The sequence below is a fragment of the Lepisosteus oculatus genome, chromosome 8, assembly GCF_040954835.1.
Source record: "Lepisosteus oculatus isolate fLepOcu1 chromosome 8, fLepOcu1.hap2, whole genome shotgun sequence".
Classification (NCBI taxonomy): domain Eukaryota; kingdom Metazoa; phylum Chordata; class Actinopteri; order Semionotiformes; family Lepisosteidae; genus Lepisosteus; species Lepisosteus oculatus.
This window is the reverse complement of record NC_090703.1, coordinates 15119232-15145608: the sequence shown is the minus strand read 5'-3', so window position 1 is coordinate 15145608 and position 26377 is coordinate 15119232. Positions and strand designations below refer to the sequence as shown.

Below are 26377 nucleotides of genomic sequence, written 5' to 3'. Positions count from 1 at the left end.
AATGAATTAGCAAAAAGAAGAAAAACTATTTTTACGTTACACACTTTGGATCACATTGGATTAATCTTTCCATAAGAATTCAAACACTTTTCCTTATTATCCTAAGTTATAGTCATAGGTGGAAACGCTAAATTCAATGTCATCTCCTGATACAATACACTATTGTATATATATGGAGGAAATGAGTTCCAAAGAAGAATGACCAGTTATATTCCGGAGCTCATAGGAATGTCCTACCCTCACAGGCTGACAGAAAATAATATTTCTTGACAAAAAAACTACAAGGAAACCTGATTCAAGTACAGTATTTAAAAGTCAACCCAACGGACTCCTCCAGAATCAGTACTAAACAAGACGACACAAGTAGAAACCATGGGGAAGTAAATTTAAAACTGAAATCAGGCTGGACTTTATAACAATAAAGGGCTGTGGGAATATGGAATAAACTACCCAGCCATGTTGTTGAAGTCGATACCCTGGCTTCTTTCAAGAAATTGTTGCATAAAATCCTTGGATCAATCAGCTACTAAAAACCAATGACCTGGGCTGAATGACCTCCTGTCTTTTTATAACAACCATATTCCTTCCTGTATTGAACGTGGGTTTGCCTTCTGTGGTTTAGGCATTTCCACCTAAGAAAGTCAACCAAACAAGCTCTCGTGTCCATTTTTATTAAATTGTTGATTATTGATTTGGGTCTAGATGTGGGCATAATCCCAGCATGTAAATGACAACATTACGAACATATGTGCATCATCACCTTTATACAAATATCATTTTTTCAGGCCCCAGTAAATTATTATACTAGCAAATTCACAAAGTTAGAAAAAACTAAGTATAATTATGTTTTTCCTCGTTTCCTACTTACCTCCACACTCTAACTGGAAATGTAACAGATACATGCATGTTACAATACGCTGAAGTCTGCTTACTTTCATCCTAACTTAAAATGTCACACCTGGATAATAAGCAGCTATCAGCTTCTGCAAAATGATACTTATATCGTATATATTTTTTTACCATTTGAATTACACTTTAACAAAAATTAAAATGAGGAAATGTTGCATTTAAACTCACAGATAACTAACCTTTACACTTAAAAGAAAACAGTAAACAGTCGGAAGCTTGAACTATGCGAGGCGCGACGGTAATGAACATTTTGTTTTCCGATTGACAATATTTGTAGTTTGGCATTTTAAATGTAAGAATCTTTTTTAGTAGAAGCCATTCGCGTTCGAAAAACATATCAGAACCACCACTAGTCACGACTCAAGGCGGTATCTTGCTACAAGTCTCTGAGTTTAGTCAAACTTTCTGAAAAGCACTCTTTAATTTATATGTTCCACAAAAGGGGTAATACTAATAGCAGGCTAACAGCATCTACAAAGTCGTGTCTGGGACAAAGGGTAGCATTTAATTCTTAGGTAATCCCGTTTACCCTTGAAACTAACAATCTGCTCATTTGCTTGATGTCATCTTCATACAGTAAATGCCAACAGTCGATTCAGCAATCTAATCTTTCAACTATCCTCCACCCCCACCAATAACAGCAGTTCACACCTCCAGAGAAAGCGACCTCCTGTTTTCCTGCTCTGTGGGGAATAGATACGAGCAACGCACGCACAGACCAAAAGATAAATTTTAAACCCGAATCTCGTTGTAATGCTATGGTCATACCGAATGGCTTAAGCTTTTCCTGTGACAGAAAAACATTTACTGCTTTGATGTTTAGAATCCGTGAACCATCGTGAAATAATTATGGTAAAATCTGTGAGTTTGCAAGAAACCGGATTATCAAACGGCGTTTAAAAGGAAAGTCTATTGCATAGAGCGTATCAGACTGTTCCGTGAAAACCTAGTTAACAAACTTTTTAAAAAGTACAATCATGCAGCAAAGGACCTGCGGAAATAATCAGCGGTTCTGCACAAAGGTTATATATATTTTAAAAAGAGTTCTGATGAGTCAATATGCTTAATCCTGCAAAAAGACTTTCCTACATGAACAATACGATTTTCGCACGGAAAACAGCTGTCGCGCTTTGCAAGTACAACGAAGAGTGAAAATATTAACTTTTTTATTTTTTGTGTGTACAGTCTGATAAAAACGAAATCGCGATCCGTTTGTATAAATGTCTTATTTCGGCATTTTTTAGAATTCGTTCAACGGCTTTGCAACACGTTCTGCTTATCCCAGCGTGATCATGCTGCACTCTACGTATCGCACCAAAAATAATAATACAAAACTATTTAAATTATTATTTGTCAAGATGTATGGGGAAAAATAACACAAGACAAAACGTACGCGTGCCCTAACAACTGCATTCTGTTGTGAGTTTCTATTTGTGTTGCCTTTCTTTGCACGGTGCTCAAAAACAGAAACAGAAAAGTTCGCAAATTATAACTGTATTAAATTTTGAGAATTACTTACGCTTTGAGTGGATTCTGAATGACAGTCGCCATTTTGCTACACTGTAACCCAATATTCTGTGTCTCAGAGTTCTGAGGGAACCCTACGAAAAAAACGTCCAATCAGCGCCAACGTGTCCGACTCACTGGCCAATCCGAAATAAGAAATTCAAGATAAGGCGTGGCCTACGAGAATAACTGTCAAGTCCATTCGAAGGGGGTGCGCTCTTTTGTACATTAGACCAACTGGATACCTCATCTCTTAAAGAGACAAAGCAAAAACTATCCTCGTATTGTTAACTTGAGTCCCTACTAAATCAAATAAAAGTACTAATTATCTTATCACCCATACTCAGTTTGAGGGGACGAGGGGTTGTTGCTTTGTTTCGTACCCGTTATTCCTTTTATCTTCATTAAAATACATTTAATGGCTAAAACAAACTAATTGTTTCCAATTCCATCACTGGATGATAAAGCTCTTTTCGTGTGCTTCTTTCCTAGCAGCTATTAGAAGCAGCGAATAAATCTATTATTCGTATTTGACGTCCCTGGATATTTATGCAACACAAATGTTCAGCATTTTCAAGTCAACAATACAAAATTCATTTAACTCACAGCATTGGTCATTTCTGTTTTTATGTAAAAGCTGAGTGTCTACATTTCTATGAGAAAGAGGCATATTGTAGTTCGTAAAAGATTTGCAACTCGGGTCAGCAGATCAATAACACTGGGGACAAAAGTTACAATTACAAAGCAATAACGACGTACCAGCCGCAAAGCTATTGACTCAAAACGCAACTGTGAGTGCGGAGGCGGGGAGTTGTTAAAATGTTGTACAAAAATAAAATAAAAAATACAGTGTGAGAAAGCATAACGGCAAAACTGCCTTCAAGCATTAAATTCAGTTCATGAAGTCACAGAGAACACCGACTTCAATTAAATATTACACTAATACACGTGTTCCTTTTTCAGTGTCGTGTTTTACCTTTTTAATGATCGGTTATTAACATCCTTTGTTTACCTTAATTCTCAAATAGCACAGAACCTGTTTCATGCGAGCCAACAGTACTACCACATTACAATACTGGACACACTTCTGTGCTCAGAGCAAAACAGCAAAGCCGCCAGTGTAATTGATACGCAGGGAAGTCAATCACGTGCTCCAGGACGCCACGCAGCGTCAGAGATGGACCAATAGGAGACGAAAGGCGGGGCTGGCGAACATCACGTGGTTGCAGCGTTGTGGCAGGTAAAACAGGAAAAGCGAATGTTGCTGTCTTTTAAATATTTTTTTATTAATGTTATTTGGTAATTTTAAAGTTCTGATCAATGGACTTTACTTTGTTTGTTATAGTTTGGACAACCTTTGAGGGGATTGTATCTTTTTAGATGTGTATTTTAGAGGGGCTTTATGAAAATAGGATCATTGATTAAAATCCTTAAATACAACTGGTAGATACTTCATGATTACGATTGAGATATTCACAATGATTGAAATTTAGTTAAAATATGTAGCTACAGTATGTGAACCACTATAACTGTGCGTTTAATATATTTTAATAAACAACTGCTTATCCTTTCATATTGATTTTGATAGGATTACAGCTGCCCTTTGTTAGTTTTGCTGTAATGGGTATTTTACCTTATTACGATTGGAATTGAGTGTTGTTTTGCACGATACTGGCAACAAAAAATAGAAGTAATTTAAGTGATGTGAAGTGATTGCGGTACGTTTACGTAGTTAAGGGTGTTTTCTGTGAACACATACCAGTGGGACTTCATTTACACACTGTCAGCTCAAAAGGTAAACCTTTACGCCATAAACCTGAAGTGTACTATGTCCGATATCGGTGGCATATGTACCGATTGAAATTTACGTTATTGTGTTATCTTTTATCCTAGAATAGGCTGCCATCACTTATCCATTTATTGTATGATTGTATGAAGCTATTACAGTAGTTGCTCAGATACTTTCATTTGCTTTATAAGGGAATTAGTCAAGAGATACGTCAATTGAGGGAAAATAATTCTCATCTACAAAGAAGAAACGGGACTCAGAATCTCAGAAACAGAATCTCATTTTAAGGGATAGGTACGCGCAAATACACCATGAATTACATGCATATTGATGGTCTTGTCTTTGACGGACTGCTAGCGTTCACTGACGGTCAACGCCATGGATGTTCAGTTCTTTAAACAAAATTACGTTTAATCATAACCGTAGTATTTATTTCAATTATTTTACCAGCACCAGCTGGCTATATGTATTCAGTGATTTACCTGCATATTTCATAATGAAACAATCGAGTTATGAATCCAAACCTTTACCCTACTAATGAGGTTAGAATGTTTTTTAATTATACCGGTCTAAGATTAGAAAACATCAAATCAGTAACAGGGTTTTTGATACAAGTAATGAGCAATTCCCTTTTTTTCTTGAATATTCAGTGTACATTGACTGATTGCACCTTACTGTTTCTTGATGGAGCTAATTTATGTACAGTTATCTTCATCCAATAATTCTTGTTGCTCGATGAATGGAAATATGTAAATATGTTGCAAGAATATATCAGAATTGTGAAATGGTTCAAATTTTAACAGCTTCAGGATGGGCTTTTTGAAAACTCCCAAGATTTCTGCAGCCCGCCACCTGGAGCCTATCCTGTAGGCATAGATGGTATGCTTGGGCCCAGTGGAGAAACCCTGGACAGCACGGCAGTCTTTCAGAGAGCACAGTGACACACGTTAGAGACACCAGTGATTAGTATTGTCACGGGGTGGTGTAAGGAACCTGAAATACCTGGAGAACATCACTGTGAATACAGGGAAAACATGAAAGAGGCACCTTTCAGAAGGTGATGGGAGCGCTAACCGCTATGCTGTTGTCAATCAATCAATCAAAGTTTCTTTATTTAATGCACAACAATACAGCATGCAGCAGTAGTTGCTGGCAATGAAATGTCTTATCTATGAGCTCACCGGGGGGGTAAAAATCACAAAATTAAAGTGACAAAATAAGGTTACATGATGACAGATAATAGTGCGATAGAAATAAACTCAGACAAAACTCTATAAATAGAGCTGCTATGTGTCCAGGGTTTATGCAATATATTATGTCCAAGTAGTGCAGTATGCTGCATACAGTGAAAACTGTATGTCCATGTAGCCATTATGGGTGATTTGCTGAAGGAACTGCAGCTTGGCTGTTTAGCAGTCTTATTGCCTGGAGGTAGAAGCTGTTCCGTAATCTGTTGGACTTTGATGCTTTGATACCGTTTACCGGACGGTAGGAGAGAAAACAGTTTATGACTGGGGTTCTTGAGAATGGACCTGGACTGGAGCAGCTCCCATACCAGGCAGTGATGCAACCAGTCAGGATACTCTCAATAGTGCACCTACTGTATAGAAGCTGGCCTGGATATGTGACAGCATGCCAAACTTCTTTAGCCTGCGGAGAAAGAATAGGCCCTGCCGTGCTATTTTGACCACGGTGTTGGTGTGGTGGGTCCAGGTTAAGTGATGTTAACTCCCAGGAACTTAAAACTGCTGACCCTCTCCACTTCACTTCTATTGATATGAATAGGTATGTGACCTGCTCCCTGATGTTTCCTATAATCCAAGATCCTCTCCTTAGTCTTACTGATGTTCAGAGAGAGGTTGTTCTCCTGGCACCATGCTGCCAGGGTTTCAACCTCCTCCCTGTACACAGACTCTTCACCATCTGTGATCAGGACGATGACTGTTGTATCATCCGCAAACTTAATGATGGAGTTTGAGTTATGCCTGGCGACACAATCATGGGTAAATAAGGAGTAGAGGACAGGGCTAAGCACACAGCCTTGGTGGGCTCCAGTGTTTAGAGTCGTGGTAGAGGATATGTTGGTGCCCACCCTCACCACCTGCGGACTTTCTGTTGAGAAGTCCAGGATCCAGTTACAAGGGGAGGTGTTCATTCTCAGGTCCTGGAGCTTGATGACAAGCTTCAAGGGCACTATGGTATTGAATGCTCAGCTGTAATCAACAAAGAGCATTCTCACATATCTTCCTTTCTTATCCAGGTGTGAGAGGGCAGTATGAAGGGCAGTGGCAATAGCATTCTCTGTTGGACCTGTTCTGGCGATACTCAAATTGTAGTGGGTCTAGAGTGTCAGGCAGTGAGGAGGTGATGTATGCTTTGACCAACTGCTCGAAGCACTTCATGATAACTGATGTGAGTGCAACGGGGTGGTAGTCATTAAGGCAGCTGACTCTGGGTGTCTTAGGGACAGGGACGATGGTGGTTTTCTGAAAGCAGGAAGGAACTGTAGACTGAGCTAGAGAAAGATTGAATATGTCCGAGAAGGCATCTGCCAGCTGCTCTGCACATGCCTTCAGAACACAGCCAGTGATAGCATCAGGGCCAGGGGCCTTGTGTGGATTGGTCTTTTTAAAAACTTTACATACATCCGCTCTGGATATGATCAGTGGGTGTTTGCCCTGGATTTCTGGAGTCCTCCTGGCTGGATCGGCGTTACTGACCTCAAACTGAGCATAGAATGAGTTAAGAATTTAGTTCCTTTTGTGTTTTTTATTTGTCCTTTTGCAAACGTTTAAAAAACTCGCATTATTTTATCACATTATTTTTGGTGTCTTAAAGAGAACAGAGGGCAGCACTGTGGCACAGTAGTTGGCATTGCTCTGCTGCAGCGTTGGGGGCCCTGGGTTTAAACTCCAGCCCTGGGGTGATATCTGCGGGAAGTTTGTGTGCTCCCCCTGTGTTTATATGGGTTTCCTCTGAGTGCTTCGGTTTCTTCTCACACTCTACAAACATACTGCTGGGTTCATTGGCTTCTGATATAATTTGGCCAGATGTGAGCGTGTGTCCGTGTGTGGGCCCTGCGATGGACTGGTGTCCAGGGTGTACCCTGGTTTGTACCCGTTTGTTTGCCAGGATAGGTCCTGGCTTACCCACGACCCCTGAATTGGATCAGAGTAACAGAGTAACACTTCCAAAAGACTACTGTATCTTTTAGGCTTCTTTGTATGGTTACATACCTAACCCTAATCCTAATCCTAATCCCATTTTCATCAGAATACAGGGATGAAGAAGGGGAGTTGGCGGGACAGGGGAGCTGATCGCAGGAGACATCATAACCCAGGATGGCAAAGGGACCACTCTAGCCACAGATCTCAAGAGGAAAGGTATACCTTCCAAGCCCTTGTGTTTGCACTAGACAGCTCTGTTTGTCTTGTGTCATATACCCTAGGTTCTCAGAATACACCCTAGAGAGCACTTCCCATAACAGGGTCCTGATGTGATATTCACTATACTAGACTGGTTTGCAGCAGATATAGTCTTCATTTGCACACAAAAAGAGAGAATTCTGTAGAAATGACCAAAGTTAAATCCCTTAGTCTTTTGATAAAAGAGTACATCACTGTCTCTGTGTTTTTGATTTACATTAATTTAGAAGATGTGGAAAAACAAATAAAAAACAAAAACTCTCCATTACCAAGGAGATATATATATATATTTTGTTTTGACTAATTTCCAGTCTGCATTCTTCAAATCTTACACCAGACAAAAAGACAATCTGAAAGAAAATCCAGTATTTTGAGGCGTGATAGTGATGAAATAGCAATGATATTTCAGATTTCCGCTGAGCACGTGAGTTGCTAATAGAACTTTTAGTCACAGGTCCTGTACAATTTCAAATTTTCCACTAGTGAATCGCAGGTGCACGGTGCAGATAAGCAAGCCGTGATATCTGCATGTATTTCTAAACTTCCTGTTTATTCAGTTAGGTCTATGACGGAGCCACAGGATTGGCTATTGTTTTGTAGCTGCAGCTTGTAGTAGCTTTTACACTGTTTGTGAAGAGCAGCACTTAAAGACCATCATGAGCACTGTGTGAATAGACCTGTTTGAATAGGCTGATGGCAACCAAGACAGAATAGTACTGCCTGCGCTGGGCTCTCCTTGATTAAAGGTTTGCAGAAGTCAAGCAAAGCCAGAATTGGGGGGAAATGTATCTCAAATGGTGTGAAAGGACCGTCTAAGTGGATATACTGTAATGATTGGTTTGGACTGAGATAGTGCTATATAATGTAGCGGGGGTTTGGTCCATGGTGGGTGCGTGTTCCCTTGCTGAAGCTAACACTTTTTTTCGGCACCAAGTCATTTCATTTCCTGTGACCTAGAAACTCTCAAATGAAATCAGTTACTCAAAATAACAATATCATGACAGAAAACCTGGACTTGAAATCTGATATTGTACTAGAAAACAAATTTTAAGGTGCAGCAACAATGCTACATTCCTCGAGATTTTGCACTGTATGAATGTTATTGCCATGTGTGTAATAGGTGCAGATGATTATAGGGAAATTAAACAAATATGAGTCTTATTTGTCTTTGTAATACTATAGACTCACATTTGGCTTCTTGTTCTATGAAGAGCATTTTGGTTTGGCTTAAGTGTTTATTTGACTGCCTAATCCCCTTTTTCTACAGTAGTACTGTGCATTTTTGTCAAGGTCCTTAATACTTTTTTAGAACCATGCCTAAATTTGTGATGAAACCTAAAAAAGGCTCAACATTGTGCTTCTTCTTTTCAGTATGCAATTAACCTTTACGTACCATGTCTCCGTAACAGCTCCATCGATTTTAAGGGAGTCAAGATATTGGAGGATATACTACTTGGAGAACGTTGTTTGTATTAGATTACCACTACTCTGAGAAGCTTTCCACGCTAGTCCTTCAATTTATCTCCAGATATCATCCAACTGAAACCTGAACCCATTTTTGTTCTTCATTTTTTAAAAACATTTTAGATGAATTAGTGTTACAGACAGGACATCGTATATTAAAATGTTTGCACTCACAGGCCTTCATTCTCTCGCCTCTGTTTCCTGTCCACAGGTATGGGAGCAGTGTTCCTGGGACTTCTCGGAATGTGCAGGCTCCTCCAGCAGACTCGACAAGCTCATCTTCCAGAGCCTCTGCCCCAGGTCAGTTGCTGCTTAATGGCTTCTGCCATTTGCTCTGTGTGAGGATGTTTCTGGCCGGATAGTTTTGCTGGTGGTGGCTCCTGGCTGTAAGGAACCTGCAAACATGGGTAGCTGACCGTTCGTTCTCAAGATCAGTGCAACGCTGTGTGCTTGGGGAGAGATAAACTGGATGTACACAACGGTCTGCTCACTCCAGCGACAAACCCACCTGTTTTTTCATTTTTAATTAACATGCATAGCAAATAAAAATATAGATATTCTATTTTTATAGCATCCTTTTAGGGGTTCTGGAAAGACGCTCAACCTGGAAGTAAAATCAAATTTTATTTCCTCCTCCAGATCTGCCTGGTTTTTACTTTGACCCAGAGAAGAACCGCTATTTCCGCCTTCTGCCAGGGCATAACAACTGCAACCCCCTGACCAGGGAAGGCCTGCAGAAGGAGCAACAGGAAAGCCAGCGAGTCAGGCTGCTGAGGGAGGATGAACAACCCAGGAAGGTGAGCTCGGAGTGGGGCCAGAATTGGACAAGGTCCCCCACAAGACCTGGGGAGTTGTGCCAGTTCTCCCGTTTATTTGTTAATCTTGCCGTTTTTCTGTGCCCTGTAGTCTGGAAATTTGTGTATCTGATTTAAGGGATATACAAGCCACTAGAAATCTGCTTGGTACTATTCTAACAACTAGACAAATGTAGGATGCCTCTATTTTTGTATTGGTAAAGTTTCTTGACTGAAACATGTCTTATACAGTATATTGAAATGTAAGAACTGTTGCTGTGGAGCAAAAAATGTTTCTTAACTTTAAAAGACAATTAATACTGCATTTCTGAAGTAAATTGTTGGTATCCTGCACATTTGTCAGGACGTGGCTCAGAAGACAATTCCGTTTTTATGATGTGTAACAGAAGATGCCACTGTTACAGCAAGTGTGACTGTTGAGACATTTAACTGAACTTCATGCTTACTTTGTTTGTATTAACTGGCTGAAATCGTGTCAATAGACACATTTCTCCAACATAATCAACATGCTGTCATCTTTTGTTAATTATCCAGCTGTTAACCCGCCCAGGTAATTGCTTCTCACTTTTTCATTTTGGTTAGGCAGCTCTGAGATGTATAAAATTTCCTTATTAGACCTTTAATTCAGTACTGCCACCTTTGGTGTAATTGAGCCACTCCCTTAGAAGGTTTAAGTCTTTTGTTCACTTTTGTCTCTTTTGTGGTAAATCACTGATCTTAATGCTCGGAGGACCTCTACTTGGGAGAAATATAAAAAAACAGTTTTCTGTATATTGAAAGAATGTTCTAGGATTCTGCATGTGTAGGAGCAAATCTTCCTCTGCAAACTGCACTATCTCCAAGAACTCTAGTTTATATTGCTTTTTTTTGGTGAAAGCAGGAAAGCACTGGAAACTTTTGTTCTTCTTTTAAGGCTCCTGCTACAGAGATGTTAGAAATGTACAATTGGAATGCAATGCAATCCTGGCAATACATCAGAATATACTTTTTCAAGAGCAGCAAAAGAGCGCTATTGTTCTGTTTTGGTTTTGCTTTATTTTAAGACTTGTTCTTTGTTTACTTTAAATTTGCAAACCCTCTAATTATTTTCATGTTTAATCCAGTTCAATTCCAGTACATTAGTAAACCAGTATAATTTATTATTACTCTTGTTTCACACATCCTTTTCTCTACTACTGTGGTGAACCAGATTTGATTGTTACAATATAAAACAATTATTCTTACGGCATTTATGTTGCATTCAATTATAGAAATGCCTTTCTTTATGCAACCCCAGATTCAAGTGTTTCCACGTTGTGGGCTTATTCTTGAAGAGTAATGTTTGTCTTTATTCTTTTTTTGTCTCCCTTCCTCTAGAAGTCCCCCCGAGTTGGTTTAAATTCAACATTACTTTTTCAAAAAAGACACATGGGATTAGTTGCAGAGAGCTCATACTGCAGGTACAGCACGGCAATAATTATTTTCGTTGTTATCAGTGTGTTTAATTTTTAACAGATAATCTTTGAAAGCAGTCAATTACTACATAAGAAAGGGTTACAAACAGGGAGGCCATGTGGCCCATCTGCCTTGTTGATAGGTGATTGATTTGAAGATCTCATCCTACATTTCTTGGAGGGAGTTTCATTGTGTCAGCTTTAACAACATGGTTGAATAGTGTGTTCCAGGCTCCCACAATAAATTGTATAAGGAACTGCTTCCTGTTCTCAGTCTTACACTACCTTGCAAAAGTATTCAAACAGGACACCTGTGGAGTCCTTGTTTTCTGAAATCCCAGACCGATGCATACACATTTTTAAACGTTTTGTTCAAATCATGAACGATCAAGCTGTATGCTTCTAAGAGAAGGATAAGTTACAGGTAATGTCTACAAAAACTTTAGAGTAAAAAAATATTTTGATTGCTTAAATATTTGTAGCTCGTTAAGGTAATTTAGCGCACCTTAATTTAGGTTTGCCACAGCTAAGGATTTTGCTTTGAATGTGAGGAATAGGTTGTGTTTATTACAGATATTAATGGCTTCTTCAAAGTCTCATGAATACAAGTTTTAAAGCACCAAAATGTGAAAACTGTGAAGCGTCTGAATACTTTTGCAAGTCACTGTGAATGCACTTTCTCTTACAATTATTATTTTTTTATGCATGAAGTAGCATGGCAGCATTTACAAGATATTGCCACTGTGGATGCACTGGTTTTACCAGTGCAGATTATATATTAGACTTCACTCAGTTCATTTCCAGAAGAGTTAAAAAGGTTAGATATGTGTTTTGTGACAGTACAGTTGGCGTGTTAGTTTCTGGAAGGGATTTTAAAAAGTATTGCTTGAGGCTCAAGCTGTCTTTGTGACTCCAGGCTGATCCACGAGCTGAAGGTGACCAGTATGCGGAGACACAAGTTAGAGGTGCAGAGCTCCGACTCCACCAGCCCTAATACTGACAACTTCAAGCTCATCGTGGTGAGTCACAAGTACCATCTTTTACCCACAATTTTCAGACACAACGAGTAAACTTTGTTATTTAGTGAATAAGTCTTTTCTAGAATCCTAGTCACAAATTATTTTACTGTATATGTTTTATACTCATCTGCATGGATGTGCAAAATGTTAGTCATCTATGCTTGACAACATGAAAGCACAAAGAGAACTTGTGCATGCATTCCTGAAATATGCCCTACGTTGACATTCACTGCCCAGTGCCTTACAGAGGAGTTAGCATCAGCGGAACAGGTGTCGTATCTCTACTAACATCACTGCAGGCGCCCGCGCACGCTCCTTGGAGTTGCCACAGGTCAAGGAACCTGATCTTGGCTGTCCTCGGCCCTGTTATGCACTGCAGCTTGAGAAATGTCTGTCCTACTAGTACAATGACATGGGCCTGGCTAAGCCTGGTGGCATCAGGCCTACAGCTCTCAACCTGAACTCTGAGTGATTCATTTGAACTCTGGTTGATTCATTTAAAGCCTTGATGTCAACGGGTTCGTCTTCTTTTCGAGAAGCTATTCAAATAAATTTGTTGTCTCTATGAATAAATCCCCTCCCTTAGGCGGACTCTGCCTGTGAGCGCGTCTTCACCGTGAATGACGTTGAGCACGGAGGCTGCAAATATGGGATCATGAACTTCAGAGGCTGCAGCAAGGGCTCTCTCTCTGTGGAGATGTGCGACAACCTCTACTTCACCAACCGCAAGGTAGTGCCTCTGTATCTGGAGCAGAACCTGCTCACCTTCACCTTAAAGAAGCCGTGGACCTATAAATACCAGCTGTACACAGTAGACATATATGAAAAACCTCTGTGGTGGAAGAATTGTAGTGTGAGGGAAAAAAAAGCTTCAGAAAAGTAATATTATTTATAATATGTGTAACTAATGGTTGGCACGATTTCACAGTGGTTAGCTTTGCTGCCTCGCAGTGCTGGGATCCAGGGTTCAATTCCTGAGGTGCTGTTTGTGTGGAGTTTTCATGTTTTTCTCATCTTCGTGTCAGTTTCCTCCCACAGTAAAAAAGACATGCTGGTAGGTTCATTGGCTTATGGAAAGTGGCCCTGGTGTGAGAGTGTGCATGTCTGTGTCTGTGTTTCTCCTGCAGTGGACTGGTGTTCTGTTAAGGTTGTATCTCTCTTTGCGCCCAATGCTTCCTGAGATAGGCTCTGGGCCACCATAACCTTGAATTAAATAAGCAGTTACTGTAGGTGATGTGATATAATCGATATCTAATCCTGAATTTGGGAAAAAGTTTGTCCACATCCCCAGTCGCTCTGTTCTTAAATGTGAATGCATTCATCCAGCAAATTGTAGAATTTAAGAAAAAGTACTCCCTTGGGCTTGTAAGACAGGGTATCCTAAGTCTGGTCTTGGGGGTAACAGCCCAACAGATTCTGTGATTCTTCTTAAATAATAAGCAACTTCAGATCCATGCAGGTGGTTTCAATTGTTCCAAATTAAGCTTTCATTACAGTACACCACTTTGTGTTTACACCTCTTTCTGTGTTCTTGTGCTATCAGCGATTTAATAAGATAAACAGAATCTGCTGGACTGCTGCTGTTAAGGAGCAGATCTGGGGAGCCCTGGTCTGTGATTTATAAAAATGAACCAATGACTGAAGATGACAGCAGCTTAAGTTAGCAATGACAAGTGTGCTGATGCATTGCACCTTCTGCTCTGTGTTTCAGGTGAATTCCATCTGCTGGGCATCTGTCACCCACTCTGACTCTCATGTCCTGTATCCTTTGGCCCACTTTATTGTATCACTGCAATATAAGATGCCAAAATGTGACTTACTTATTGCGTATCGTATGTAAACAACTTTTAAAACTACTACTATGAGTACACTCACAACATAGTATCTGAAGTTTACATTACAACACGTCAGCTATAGAAAAAAAGGTTTAAATGGACTCACATTCTCAAAGAAATAACAATAGCCCTCTTAGCCATATTGAAGTACTTTCTTGTGAAAACGCTACTGTGTATTCTCAACTCTGGATGGGAGAAAGATAATGTATCCTGTTACAACCATTGAAACTGGTATCTAAGAAAATAAATAACTAGCTTAAATAATTTGTGAAGGGATTTTTTTTTCATATGCTCACTACTTGAATTGCTTACACTTGATTCAAAATCTTTTAACCACCTTTAGATTCCCAGCTACTGGGTGATGTTTCAAGGCTTTTAATAGTGCTGCATCCTCTTTATTAAGTGTGCAGCTAAAGGTGTTTAAGGTTTGTCCTTCAGAATTCTGTCTCTGGACTCTGGAGTGTGCTTGGAAATGGTCTGACACTTTTTAATAAATGTATAAGTGATGATTCACTTGACAGACTCTTATTCAATGTCATGGAGACCAGCTAGTCATCAGGTACATTCGAGGGCTTAAGGGAATGTCCAGAGGGCAGAAGTGGAAATGTAGTGGAAGTCAATTAAAACTGAGAAACGTGTGGACTTCTTTACCCAAAGGGGTTGTAGCAGTATGGAAAAAAATTACCCAACCATGTTGTTTAAGATGATATCCTGATTTCTTTCAAGAGAAAGTCTATGGGATCCTTGGATAAATTAACATCTAACTAGGTGGGCTGAATAGCCTCCTGTTATTTGTAATGTTTCATATGTTACTCTTTTATGTATAGCCCTTTCATACCTGATTTTAGAAAAATCTTGTTTTCTATAAAGATAATATTTTCACATTCCCCAAAGTTTTGGTAGACATGATTAGCAGTTTTATGTTGTAAAATTTGTAAAAAGCTTAATGTTGTGTATTACACTGGAAGAGCAAACACAATTGACTTCTTAGTATTTACGTCCTGTATTGCAATGAGAAGTGATTCGGTCTGTCTTGATTTTTACAAATGTTCATTTTTTTTTCTTGACAGACTTTCACAGCCTTTGTCTTGTAGGTATTGCACAAACCCCAGGCTGTGTAAGCCTGCTACCAGCATCCTTATTCAGCAATTCAAACCCAGGTGAGAGCAGCTGACAGTGTGCTTTACACCATTCTGTCACTAGCTTTGTCCCCAGGCCAAATCATGTACTGTAATACACTAATCCTTCCCGAAAACAGAGCTGTCAACTAAACAATCTTTCAGAATGATTGTATCAAATCGTTAAATATGCATTATTTATCCTTAAGGATGTGAATCTTGCCTGAATGCGTCTCTGATTGGCATACATGTTAACTTCACTGGGTATAAAATTATTTTTAATGTGTTCTTTTCCAACACTCCCATTCATTTTTTGATAGCAATGGTGCAGTTTTACATCTTTCTAGTTCTCAAGACTGTTTAATGCATTACTCTTAACATGTTGTTAAGAGAATCCCTCTGAAGATTTACAAGTCTAATTAACACTCTATATACAGTATAGACAACCTGTTCTGCTTCTTTAGAGAGTCAAGGATACTCAGATTAAGAGGACTGAGGTTGTATTGAGCAGGCGGTTTTGGGGTTGTCCTGTTTTTTAGGTTCTTATCAGACCTTGTAGTCAGTTGATGACATGGTGGAGTCTAACGCTGTGCCTCAATTACTCAGCATGGCAGGGCAATCAGTCTCTTTGTTAGTTTCATCAATAGTTCTCCTCTGCAGTCACAGCCAAGGTTAATTCTGTCTATTAGTCTTCTTTTGGAAAGCATTAAAATTTATTTTTACAGGTCTTTTGAGTCGTTGGGTAAGGAAACAGTCCTTTCTAGGCAGCTTTTTAACAGCATTTTTGTTCCTTGTGAAATCTCTCCTTCATTATATTTGAAAATGCTGTTAGTGCTGCAGACTGTTGTGTATTGCTTGGCCTATTGTATCTGATACAATAATTTATTCCTTAGTTTTACTAACGTACTATTGCAAATTTGTGGCAGTTGACTCAGTAGTGGTCAGATCCTATATTTTGCCCGTAGGATAACTCAAGTGAAAGAAATGTCCTTGTGTCTGATCCTCATTTTTCAGGTTGCAAAACTGACCATCAAAATCATGACACTTTGTTTTATGTAATTTTAAATGTATCCTCATATAGTATAACTGATATCCTTTGCCTGACATGGAGGTTTTTCTATATTGTTCTGTCCATATTTCCCCTAGTTTTTGTGGTCTTATGAGAAATTGAAATTGTCATCACAAAATTACAGCAAAATTGTGCTTTTGTAAACACAATTTGTTGCCGTTTTAAAATGAAAAATGAAGTCACCTTTTTTTTTTAGGAAAATGTTTATAGTATGTACACTTTTGTAGGGAATGCCAATCATCTTCTTTGGGAATGCTTGAATTTCGCCTCACCAGACAAGTACCCTAATCATTTGTTTTTTGGCTTTTTTTTACCTTTACAGTCCTCAAAGTCTTTTACTTCCCCTCTCACTCTCTCTTTTTTAGACCAACCAGGAATGCTGTGCAGTTTTAAAATTTCGACAGCCTGGTCATGTGCTTGGTGTCTGAACCCCCAGGCAGATAAGAACTTCAGCACAGGTACCCATCCTTGTTCTGTTCAGCCTAATACTGCCTGCTGACTTACTGTGGCTTATGAACAATATTTCTGACTGGAGACACTGTTTTTCAGGTTTATCACGGCGTGTTATTGTGACAGATGCCGTGACTGGCCGTAGACAGACATATGGTATCAGCAGTGATGTGCTGGCACAGCAGTTTGCTCTGCGGGTGAGTAAGAATCCAGTTTCCCATTTTAACCTTGAAAATGGGATTTTCACATTCATATTAAGTGGCCAGTTTCCCCATTGTGTAGTTACACACATTTTGCCACAGTAAAGAGTGACAAGTTGTGAATTATTGTCGTAGGAGCGGTCAGCCTTATTTAGTGAAAACCGGTCAAATGGTCCAGGATCTTTCCCTTCAGAATTATGTCATATGAAGTTGAGTTCCTCTTTGCCCTGAAGGTGGGAACTGCCGACCAATATTTTCACAAAACATACAAGGTAGCACTCTGACCTCTCTTACAGTTTCTCTTTTTCTAACATGGGGGACACCATTTTTCACCAGCCCTGGTCCAAAGTCAAATTGTTCAGTAAGCCACCTCTAATTCTGCCTAATGAGCTGAACTGCTTCTTTAAAGGTGCGCTGTTGCTTTTTTCAGCTGTTGTATCATGGCTGATATCACTGGTTATGTTCCTTGAGAGTATTCAAGCCACTTAACATTCCTTTAGTGGTGTAGCTATGTAGGTCAGAAACAGGACCTACACTGCTCTCTTGTGGCCATTTATTGTAGGTACAACTTGCCTTGCTTGGACCAGTGCTGCACTACACTTTCCCCAGCCAGCATGGCACATATTCTCACAACCCGGGCATCCATAGTCCATTTCACAACAAGACAATCCTTTCAACTTCCTGCGACAGGAGCACAGAGGTGACGTGGGAGTTGACTATGCTGACTTATTTATTCAGACAAGACAGGGTTAGTGAAGAGAGCCAACTTCAGATCTGTGAATGCCACGTCACTTTTTCCAATGCGTTGGTGGCTGCCTTTTTCATGACCTCAGGGGTACTGCCCGCTCTGTGAACCAGGTAATACGCAATCAAACTAAGGAAGGACCTCATTTGCTTTTGTTATGGGGCTGAGGTCACTTTCTGCTGGTGGCCACTTTGTCCAGCTGAGTCTTCATCCTCATCTGTCTTCATCCAACCACATGCCCAAAACTTCTGATGTGCACGAACCTAGTCTTTTTCTTTAAGGAGTCAACTGTAAGGCTAGAGTTCCTGGCACTGTCCAACATGACCTATTCATAAACAGTAGGTGTGTCATCCAGTATTTGCTAAAAATGCCAGTATCATCCAGATATACCCACGAGAATGTACAGTAGGATCTTATCCATCATACATTAAAATATCACAGGCACACTGTAGAGACCAAAGAGCAGCACAAGAAAGTGGTACAGATATGATACTGCTGGTGTGGTGAAAGCAGTCTTTTCCTACCTGGTTTTGCTAAGGGCAATTATCTCTTGATTGATTGATTGATTGATTGATTGATTGATTGATTATCTCTTGATTAATTCATATAGACAGGTCATTGGATATTGGATAGGCATCAGATTTTGACTCCTCATTTAGCCAGTGAAAGGCTTAATAGAACCTCTTTTGTTCTGTCCAGCTTAGGGACAAATATTATGCAGCTGGACAACTCATAATATGGTGGCTTTTCTATATTACTTTAAGAGACAGCTATTTTTTAACTTCAGATTGTTTAACTGCGGCACTCTATAGGGCAGAACATTCAATCACTACCACCCCAGAGAAAGTAATATTGTTGTGTTAGACATCCTGGGTTCTTCTGGGTAATTGCTATAGCCTTCTATGTTGCTAAGAGCCGGGTACATTTTAGATGATATATGAGTTCTGGCTTGTGTATATCAGGCTGCTGCGTTTTCAATTCAAATGTGCCAATTCATTATATTATCTGCCAGCTTGTGAATAATCTTCTTTTTAATGTAGGAAGGAGGAAAATCATTCTGTCCTCCAGGTGGAATCATCTCCCCTGAACCTGCTGGTGGTAACTAACCTGCAGGTTCTGTTGTCCATATGTTCCTTTATTATAGGAGCTATTCACACTACCTGGTCCTCGCTCATTTGAGATTTTGCCCTCGTTAGATCCTTGGCAATATCTAATATTCTGTTGCTCTGTTCAGGTCCAAAGAGACTGTATTTTTCAGGTGAACCCATTCAGCCTCGTGATTGGCAAGACAGTTTCCAGCCCTCATCAGTGGTCTAATGTAGTTTGTTCCCTGCTGTAGTCGGTTCACCTCCTGCTATGTGGACCACTGGGCCTGTAAGGCAGCATGGGTGGCCTGCAAGGTCTGGCTGGTGTCTTGCCACACCAACCTTCACTTCTTCCGTTCTGGAGACACAAAACGAAGACGTAGATGGGTTTTAAATAAACAGACACTAGGCGTCAGACTTTTCTTAATGTTGTGTTAAGCTAATGATGTTATTCTCTATTAAACTCTGCCATTTCAGACTTATTTGGTAACAATAACTTCAACCCTCATACAATTTAAAAGGCATGCCACACCAAAGGGAGAGTAAAACAACACTATCATGATAAAAGCACTGTGAGACAAAATATAATGCAAAATTTAGAGAAGTGCCTTGAAGCAAATCAAACAGATTGTATGAACACATTGAAATCACAGAAGAACTGCAGATGTGTAGTGCCTATTTAACTTAAAGGGGAACTACAGTCCCAATTTCTCACACCAGTTATTAAATCTCGGTAACAAAATAAATTAATTGACATTACAGAAAAAGTTTACAAATTCCAAATTAACCACAAAATTGAGAACTTTGTGAAAGTGCTGTAAGTCACCACCTTGTTGCAAATCCCTGGTCCTGGCACGGGCGAGAGTGAGACTTCCCACGAGATGCGGCCCTTCCTGCTCACTAGTCACTGTAATGACTAATGTAATGCGATGTACGAGCGAATAAGTGTAGGTTTTGCAGTGGACATTTCACCGCACAAATGTTCCAATGTGATCTGTGCAGAGTTAAAAAGTAAGTAGCATTTGTCAGCAAAACCATCTTGAAATCAAGAACAATATTTCAATTTAATAATAAGCCGGCTTGTTTACAATAGGGCTGCAACTCATCACTGGATGTTTTGTTGCCTCACAGAATATGGAAATTTTGTGATTTAAATTGGAGGTTTTACAAGTAACTGTGGACATTTGACTTTTATTGTGTACTGAAATGCACTCATCAATTTGAATGCTTTCTAACCCCAAAATATGAAAGTAGTGTTGCAATTCTCCGTTAAAAACTAAGTTGAGAATCTTCCGGAATTGAAAGAACTGCATGTCTCCTGTCCTTCACTTCTTCCCCCTCTCCAGGCCCCAGTGCTGTACAATGGCTGTCGCTCGGGCGAGATCTTCAGCATTGACTTGCGGCAGAGAGCACGGAGGGGAAACAGCTGGAAGGGGGGCCGCTTTTACCAAGAGTCTGCCATCACATCCGTCCGCATCCTGCACGACGAGAACTACCTCATTGCAGCCGACATGCTGGGCAAGGTGAGGATCTTCAGGGCTGCTCCCATCCGGGCCTGCGATGTCCAGAGCACAGTTTACTCTGTGTTGTATTTCTCTCTGCACCTCACGGGACACCACGCTATGACGATGGTCTTCCTTCCACTCTTTTTCTGCTGCCTTCCAGTTGTGTCTTTTTGTTCACTATTACAGATAGTTGACAAGAATAAAATAGAAACACCAGTGTAGAGTCACTTGATACGGCATGGGCCACCACATGCAGCCAGTAGGACCTGTTTGTGCCATGGTATAGAGTCAGCCAACTGTACGTCTGCAGGAGGGATGCAGCACCAATTTTCCATATGAAAGCTGGACAAATCACTCCTGGTAGATGGAGCTGAAAAATACCACCTCAGGTGTCGCTCCAAAATATCCCATAAATGCTTGATTGGATTCAGAACTGGTGACTGAGAAGAAGACCATGACAATTTGATAACATTGTTGTCATGGTTATCAAATTATTGGGTTTCGTTCTCATCCTGGAAGATGATCATTTAGTCCCATTAAGTAGCGATTAGCATTCACCTTGCCTTTAAGGGGAGTGAGGGCCCTCAAACCATATCAGGAGGCACCCTGCAACATTTCTGAACCACCATTCCCCCTCACTGCTGGAACCAAGCACTCAGGGCTGCAGAGTTCTCTAGGTTTGCATCACATATGACCATATCACATTTCTCAACTACTTTGGAGTTCATTGTCTGAGCTATTTGCACCACTGGATTCGCAACTGGTCTTCAGTTGTTAACCTTTTCTTGAATTCAGACTGCCTTGTAATTCAACTCTTTACACAGATATCATGATCCTGGGGTATGTGCTTTCACCTGCTGTTGCCCTGTCTTTCCCTCAGACTCACCATTGCTAATGAAACATCTGCAAACTGAGCGGTCTTGATTACTGAAGTTCCTGCCAAACTTGCCCCAACAATCACCCCTCTTTCCGAAGTCAGTGAAGTCTCCTCTTGCAGTCATGCTAGACATTACTAAAGGCAACCAGGCCTGCCCAGCATGAGTGACATTTGTGTGGGAGACATAGTTTTAAATATCCTTAGTGTCCCTCATTTACCCAGGTGGCAACCTGTCCGCTATCTGTAGGACAAGTTAAAATAGGACTTTCAAGGTGGATAGAATGGTCTGCTCCATGTGGTGAAACATTGTAGTCATTTATTCAGTAAGGTTATTAGAAAAAAATGTGCCTGTTATCTTTAATCGCCAGGAAAATCAAGCAAAGGATTGGCAAGATTCTGTTACTGAAAAAAAAATCACTAAATTGCTAAATTAAAATGAAATCATTACTAAATTAAAGCACAGTAAGAAGAAGAAAATCCGATTACAGGATCTGTTAGAAACTACAGGAAAGTAGGGATTGGCCACTCATTGTAATAGGAGTTACAACACTTGTTCTTTTTGAAAGTGCTGTAGGAACCATTGGGTCCAGTTCAATTTACACATGAGAATTTAATTCGCAGATTAAACTGTGGGATCTGAGGATGTCTAGAGCAGTACAGCAGTATGAAGGCCATTTCAACGAGCACGCCTACCTGCCTCTACATGTGAATGAGCCAGAGAGACTGCTGCTGGCAGGTTTGTCTTCAACTTTTCCACTGATGCCAGAACATTTATTTTTGGAAGATGCATGTTACAGTGTTTGTTCCAGGCAGTCTTTGCACCATTTTTACCAAGAAACTAAAAATTCTGGTATGGTTGGTTTGTACAGATTTCTGAGACATTTCAGAGTGGTGAAGAGTGTGATACTGGTGCAAAAGCTAATGAATCTGCCTCTTCGTTTCTTCAGTATTATCACACACTACAAGCATGTACTGTCATGTTTATGTCCAGCACCAGACTGTTACTACAACCAGGGTTCATGCTCATTTTAATTTACAGCAGATCAAAGAATTGTACTGTTGCAAGATAATAATAATAATAATAATTGCTTACACTTATAGAGCGCTTTTCTGGACACTCCACTCAAAGCGCTTTACAGGTAATGGGGACTCCCCTCCACCACCACCAATGTGTAGCATCCACTTGGATGATGCAACGGCAGCCATAGTGCGCCAGAACTAGTTTTTTAAGGTGCATGTGGTTTCATGAATAACCCATTTTATTTTTTTTTAATTTTACATCAGAAATGAGTTTTCCTTCTGCTAATAGCCATCACTACTGTTACTCTCATTCCAGTGCTGGAGAAATAAGGATTGTTCATGTCATCCCACATGAGCCGTAGGCCTGTTTTTCCCCACAGAGGAGTCACTGTCTGACTCCACACCATCCAACTCTAGCAGGGCTCAACTAATTATGTTTTGTTCAAATCTTTTAACTGAAGTTTAACAAGGGAACAAGACATCAAAATAAAAAAAATCAAAATAGTTTCCAAATTACAGCTCATTTTGTGACAATACTAGGTGAATCCTATTTAAATTTGATTTGATGACTAAGATCATACCTGGACCAACGTTTTCTGGACCACGGGGCTGAAAGTGAGCTCTGCTCAGAACAATAACCTTTACTAATTGAGCCTAACAGGGCCCCCTGGTGGCCAGATTGTTTTTCATCTTATTGTAGGAGACCAGGATCTACAGCACAGGAAAAAAGAGGGGAACATATCCGAAAAGAAGTCTGAATCCAGTGTGGAAGACTGTATTCTGCATTTTTTCAAAGATTGGCTTCATAGTGAAAGACGGGTGTCTCCTTAGTGTGGAGTACACCTTTGAAAAGTTAAGAACGGGGGTGTGGCATAGTCATTTTCACATTGTGTTTTGCTCTTCACAGTGGGTCAGGACTGCTACACCCGGCTCTGGAGCCTGGGGGACGGGCGGCTGCTCAGGTCGATCCCTTCCCCTCACCCTGCCGGGAAAGACTCTGTGCCCAGCGTGGTGTTCTCCTCGCAGCTCGGCGGGCGAAGCGGCCTCCCTGGGCTGCTCATGGCTGTGTGCCAAGACCTCTACTACTTCTCCTACAACTCAGACTATCAGGATGGGACTCTCTGTCCAGAGGGGGAATCTAATTAAAAGGAGAAATGTCACGTTGAAGTTTGCTTGTTTTTATAGGAGTGATACAGGGGCTCAAGTAATCAGGCTTGATCACTTCCCAAGAACAGATCTCTAGGTCTCGGTTTCCAGGGTGACAGTACAGAAGGAGTGATGGGTATTGAAGCTGGGAACCTGTATTTCTCCTCCCAGCCCAGTCTGCACCGTCCTGTAGATAACGTTCCCGATGAGGCACATTTTAATCCCTTCAGGACATGCAATTTGATTCAGCGCTGTTTAAATTCTTAAATGTTGAAGCTCCATTTTTATATAAAAATAATTAGAAGTTACTGTTTGTCACATTTTGTAACTGGATCAAAACTTAAAATGAAGAAGATGGCGGAACATTATTTTTTTACCCTCACAAAAAAACAACTAATAGCCGTGCTGGTTAATGCTTTAGAGTAAAAACCGTTGAACGAGGATTTTATTTACGATAGTATAAACATTGCTCCAGCATTTAATTTCAAACAACCTACCTAAAGCCACAACAGAGAAGGCTTAATTACTTCCTTGTATCAGATGGAAATTGACATGCACATCCTGTAGATTCCTCCTCTTTTTTTATATCATAGATGTTTGATGTGTGGTTCACTATAGGCAACAGTATGCTTCAGTTTTGGTAAGAGCTCTGGGTACATCATAATTAAAATGTATTTAATTTGCATCTGACTGCACTGATGAGGGAAGCAGGAACTGCAGTCTCAGCTTTGCCTCAAGGCGTTTGTCAAGGACCAGGTGCAGAGCAAATTGTTGATGCTGTCAGCTGTGAGCGACATACATCTACATAACAGAACGATACCGTAGGTACCCCAAACCTGGGAAGACTTTGTAATGCACATGGTAGATTAATATTACCAATTACCAGAGTCACACCTTAATATTCTTTTACTGTGTAATTCACATCCTGGGCTTGAGGTTATGATATATATTTTTACAGTGGCTGAATGTAAAGGTACATTTTAAATATTTGAAAGCTAGAAAAATAAAGTGTAACAGAGTGTCAATCAAGAAGTTTTTATTTCACAGATCATCTCTCCACTATGGAGCCAAAGTGCTTCCAGGCAGTCATGTTGCATCAGAGTGCAATACAAGCACAGCAGTTACTATCTCCAGTCTGTATTCAACAGGTTAAGGTGGAGAAGGGGATCATGATTTTTTTCAGTATAGGGAATTTTATCCATGTCCAGTGTAAGAGATATCAGATTATTACTATTACTGACTATGCAGATTTTTTCTGGTGTAAGGACTAGATGGCAACATTAAACAATGTTATACTCTGTATATTTTTATCTTAAAAAAGAAATTGTTCTATAATATATGACAGTTCATATTAGAAAACATAATAAATGTGTTTTGTTTGTTGGCAATTACTTTTGCACACTTTGCCAATATTTTGTGTGAAAGACATTTGTTGCTCTCAAGAAATTTAAAAGTCAAGGTGTGTCCTTTCCAAACCTATGAAAGGTTTTGTTTCATGAATCAATATCTTGCATAGAAATGAAAAATATCAGAAATATTTTATATTAGAAACAAAAATATCTGCAGGATAGAAGTTGCTGCTGAGGTGGAAGATATTGTAACCCCACATTTCTCAGTTATGAAAGAATAGATTTGCATGAGCTTTTCCAGCACAGACCTCCACAGTTCCCTTGCTCCCAGCTATGTGGAACATGCTGCTTCAGAATGCTGTTTCACTGTACTGCATCCGCTTTTGAAATTCAAGTAAACTGTTGACCTTTTGCAAAAGTAAGGCAAAAGATGTTAATTCCAAGTGTACCTACCTAATTTCAGAGAAAATTAAAATGATCCAAAATGGAGTAATTCTTCACTACGGTTGTCAATAACTTTGCCTTTTTTGATAAGACCAGTACCACAGCGGAGCTCTAATTAAACATATGTCATAGGAAAAACCTTATGCCTGTAAGTATTTTAAAAATTTGATATATCAGGATGGCTGATGGCTCATCAGCTGCTCTTAGTGAGTAATGAGCCCCTCAAAGGGAGTGGAATTCCACACAGTGCAAAGGAGCTGGAGTGAAAGGCTCTGTGTGTGATTGGTCATTCCCCTGGGCTAATTGTATGGCTTATAAGAACAGCCAGAAGAAAAATGTATGAATTTTTACAATGTAAATACTGAAGGCGGCCAGAGAGGATTGTTTTCACGCCTCAAATGCCCCATAGAAACGGAGTAAAGGCGTTGTATTTCATGTACCAACATAACCTTGTATACAGAGCTCTAATAACATTTTCTTTTGCAAAAAAATTAGAGCTGTACTATGGGGCATTTGGACTGAGCTGGCTTCAGGGTGGCCCATCTGAACCGGGGCTGATAAGGTTTTAGTGCCTGATGGAGGTCGACCTCTGATTGGAGTAGCAGTGTACTCTGTCCTCCTATATGAAATACAGGAGGACCATGCAGGTTGAGTTCTGAGTACTCCCTGGCTTTGCCATCAGCAGACCAATGGGTGGGCTTGGATCAGAATCAGCAAAAACCTCACACTGACTGCTCCTTGTTTAGTTCTGTCCATTGCTGAAAAGGATCAGCTGGTAGAACAAGTTACAGGGGAAATAAGTAGTTGCTACTCAATCTGGTGCTTGAAGAGTGGGATGGAAGAGTCATTGTTACACTTATTAATGTGAATATAGGGAACTGGAGTCTAGTGCCAAGCTGAGTTCAATGTGGTAGTGCCCCTTTTAGTAGAAGTGACAATTTGGTTAGTGTTGCAGATGGGTGATGTTACACAGAAGTGTTCTGTTGACTTAAGTGACCGATTAATGAAAAAAAGACTTCTTATGACTAGAACCAAGTGAAGTGTAACTGAAAGGAAGAGAACTGTGCAGCCCAAACACTGGTAGGTCCAGGATCCCAGAGAGGGTCAAAAAGACAAGCACAGACATTCCAAATGTGAAAATCAAGTGATACACTGGCAGTTTCAGTCATTTCAT

At 40.1% G+C, this 26377-nt stretch overlaps 2 protein-coding genes across 5 annotated transcripts in view; one reads left to right on the top strand and one right to left on the bottom strand.

Annotated features, from left to right (window-relative positions):
- Positions 1 to 2488, bottom strand: part of dpf3 (double PHD fingers 3) — a 76163-nt gene extending 73675 nt beyond the window's left edge. For all 4 annotated transcript variants that reach the window (XR_001478795.2, XR_001478794.2, XR_001478793.2 and 1 more), the window contains exon 1: positions 2429 to 2488. Coding sequence is in view for 1 of the 4 variants with exons in the window: in XM_006632504.3 (XP_006632567.2) it covers positions 2429 to 2460 (32 nt within the window). In the remaining 3 variants the exon portion in view is untranslated. The remainder of the gene's footprint in view (positions 1 to 2428) is intronic.
- A 1063-nt stretch (positions 2489 to 3551) lies between these two features.
- wdr21 (WD repeat domain 21) lies at positions 3552 to 23431 on the top strand. The gene is made up of 14 exons (XM_015350646.2): positions 3552 to 3655; positions 7478 to 7587; positions 9305 to 9393; positions 9733 to 9890; positions 11265 to 11347; positions 12258 to 12360; positions 12947 to 13090; positions 14072 to 14121; positions 15276 to 15355; positions 16748 to 16840; positions 16932 to 17029; positions 20209 to 20385; positions 21866 to 21980; positions 23172 to 23431. Exons 2-14 carry the CDS (start codon positions 7487 to 7489, stop codon positions 23408 to 23410), a joined length of 1530 nt encoding a protein of 509 aa, XP_015206132.1. The 5' UTR covers positions 3552 to 3655; positions 7478 to 7486; the 3' UTR covers positions 23411 to 23431.
- Positions 23432 to 26377: the final 2946 nt, after the last annotated feature.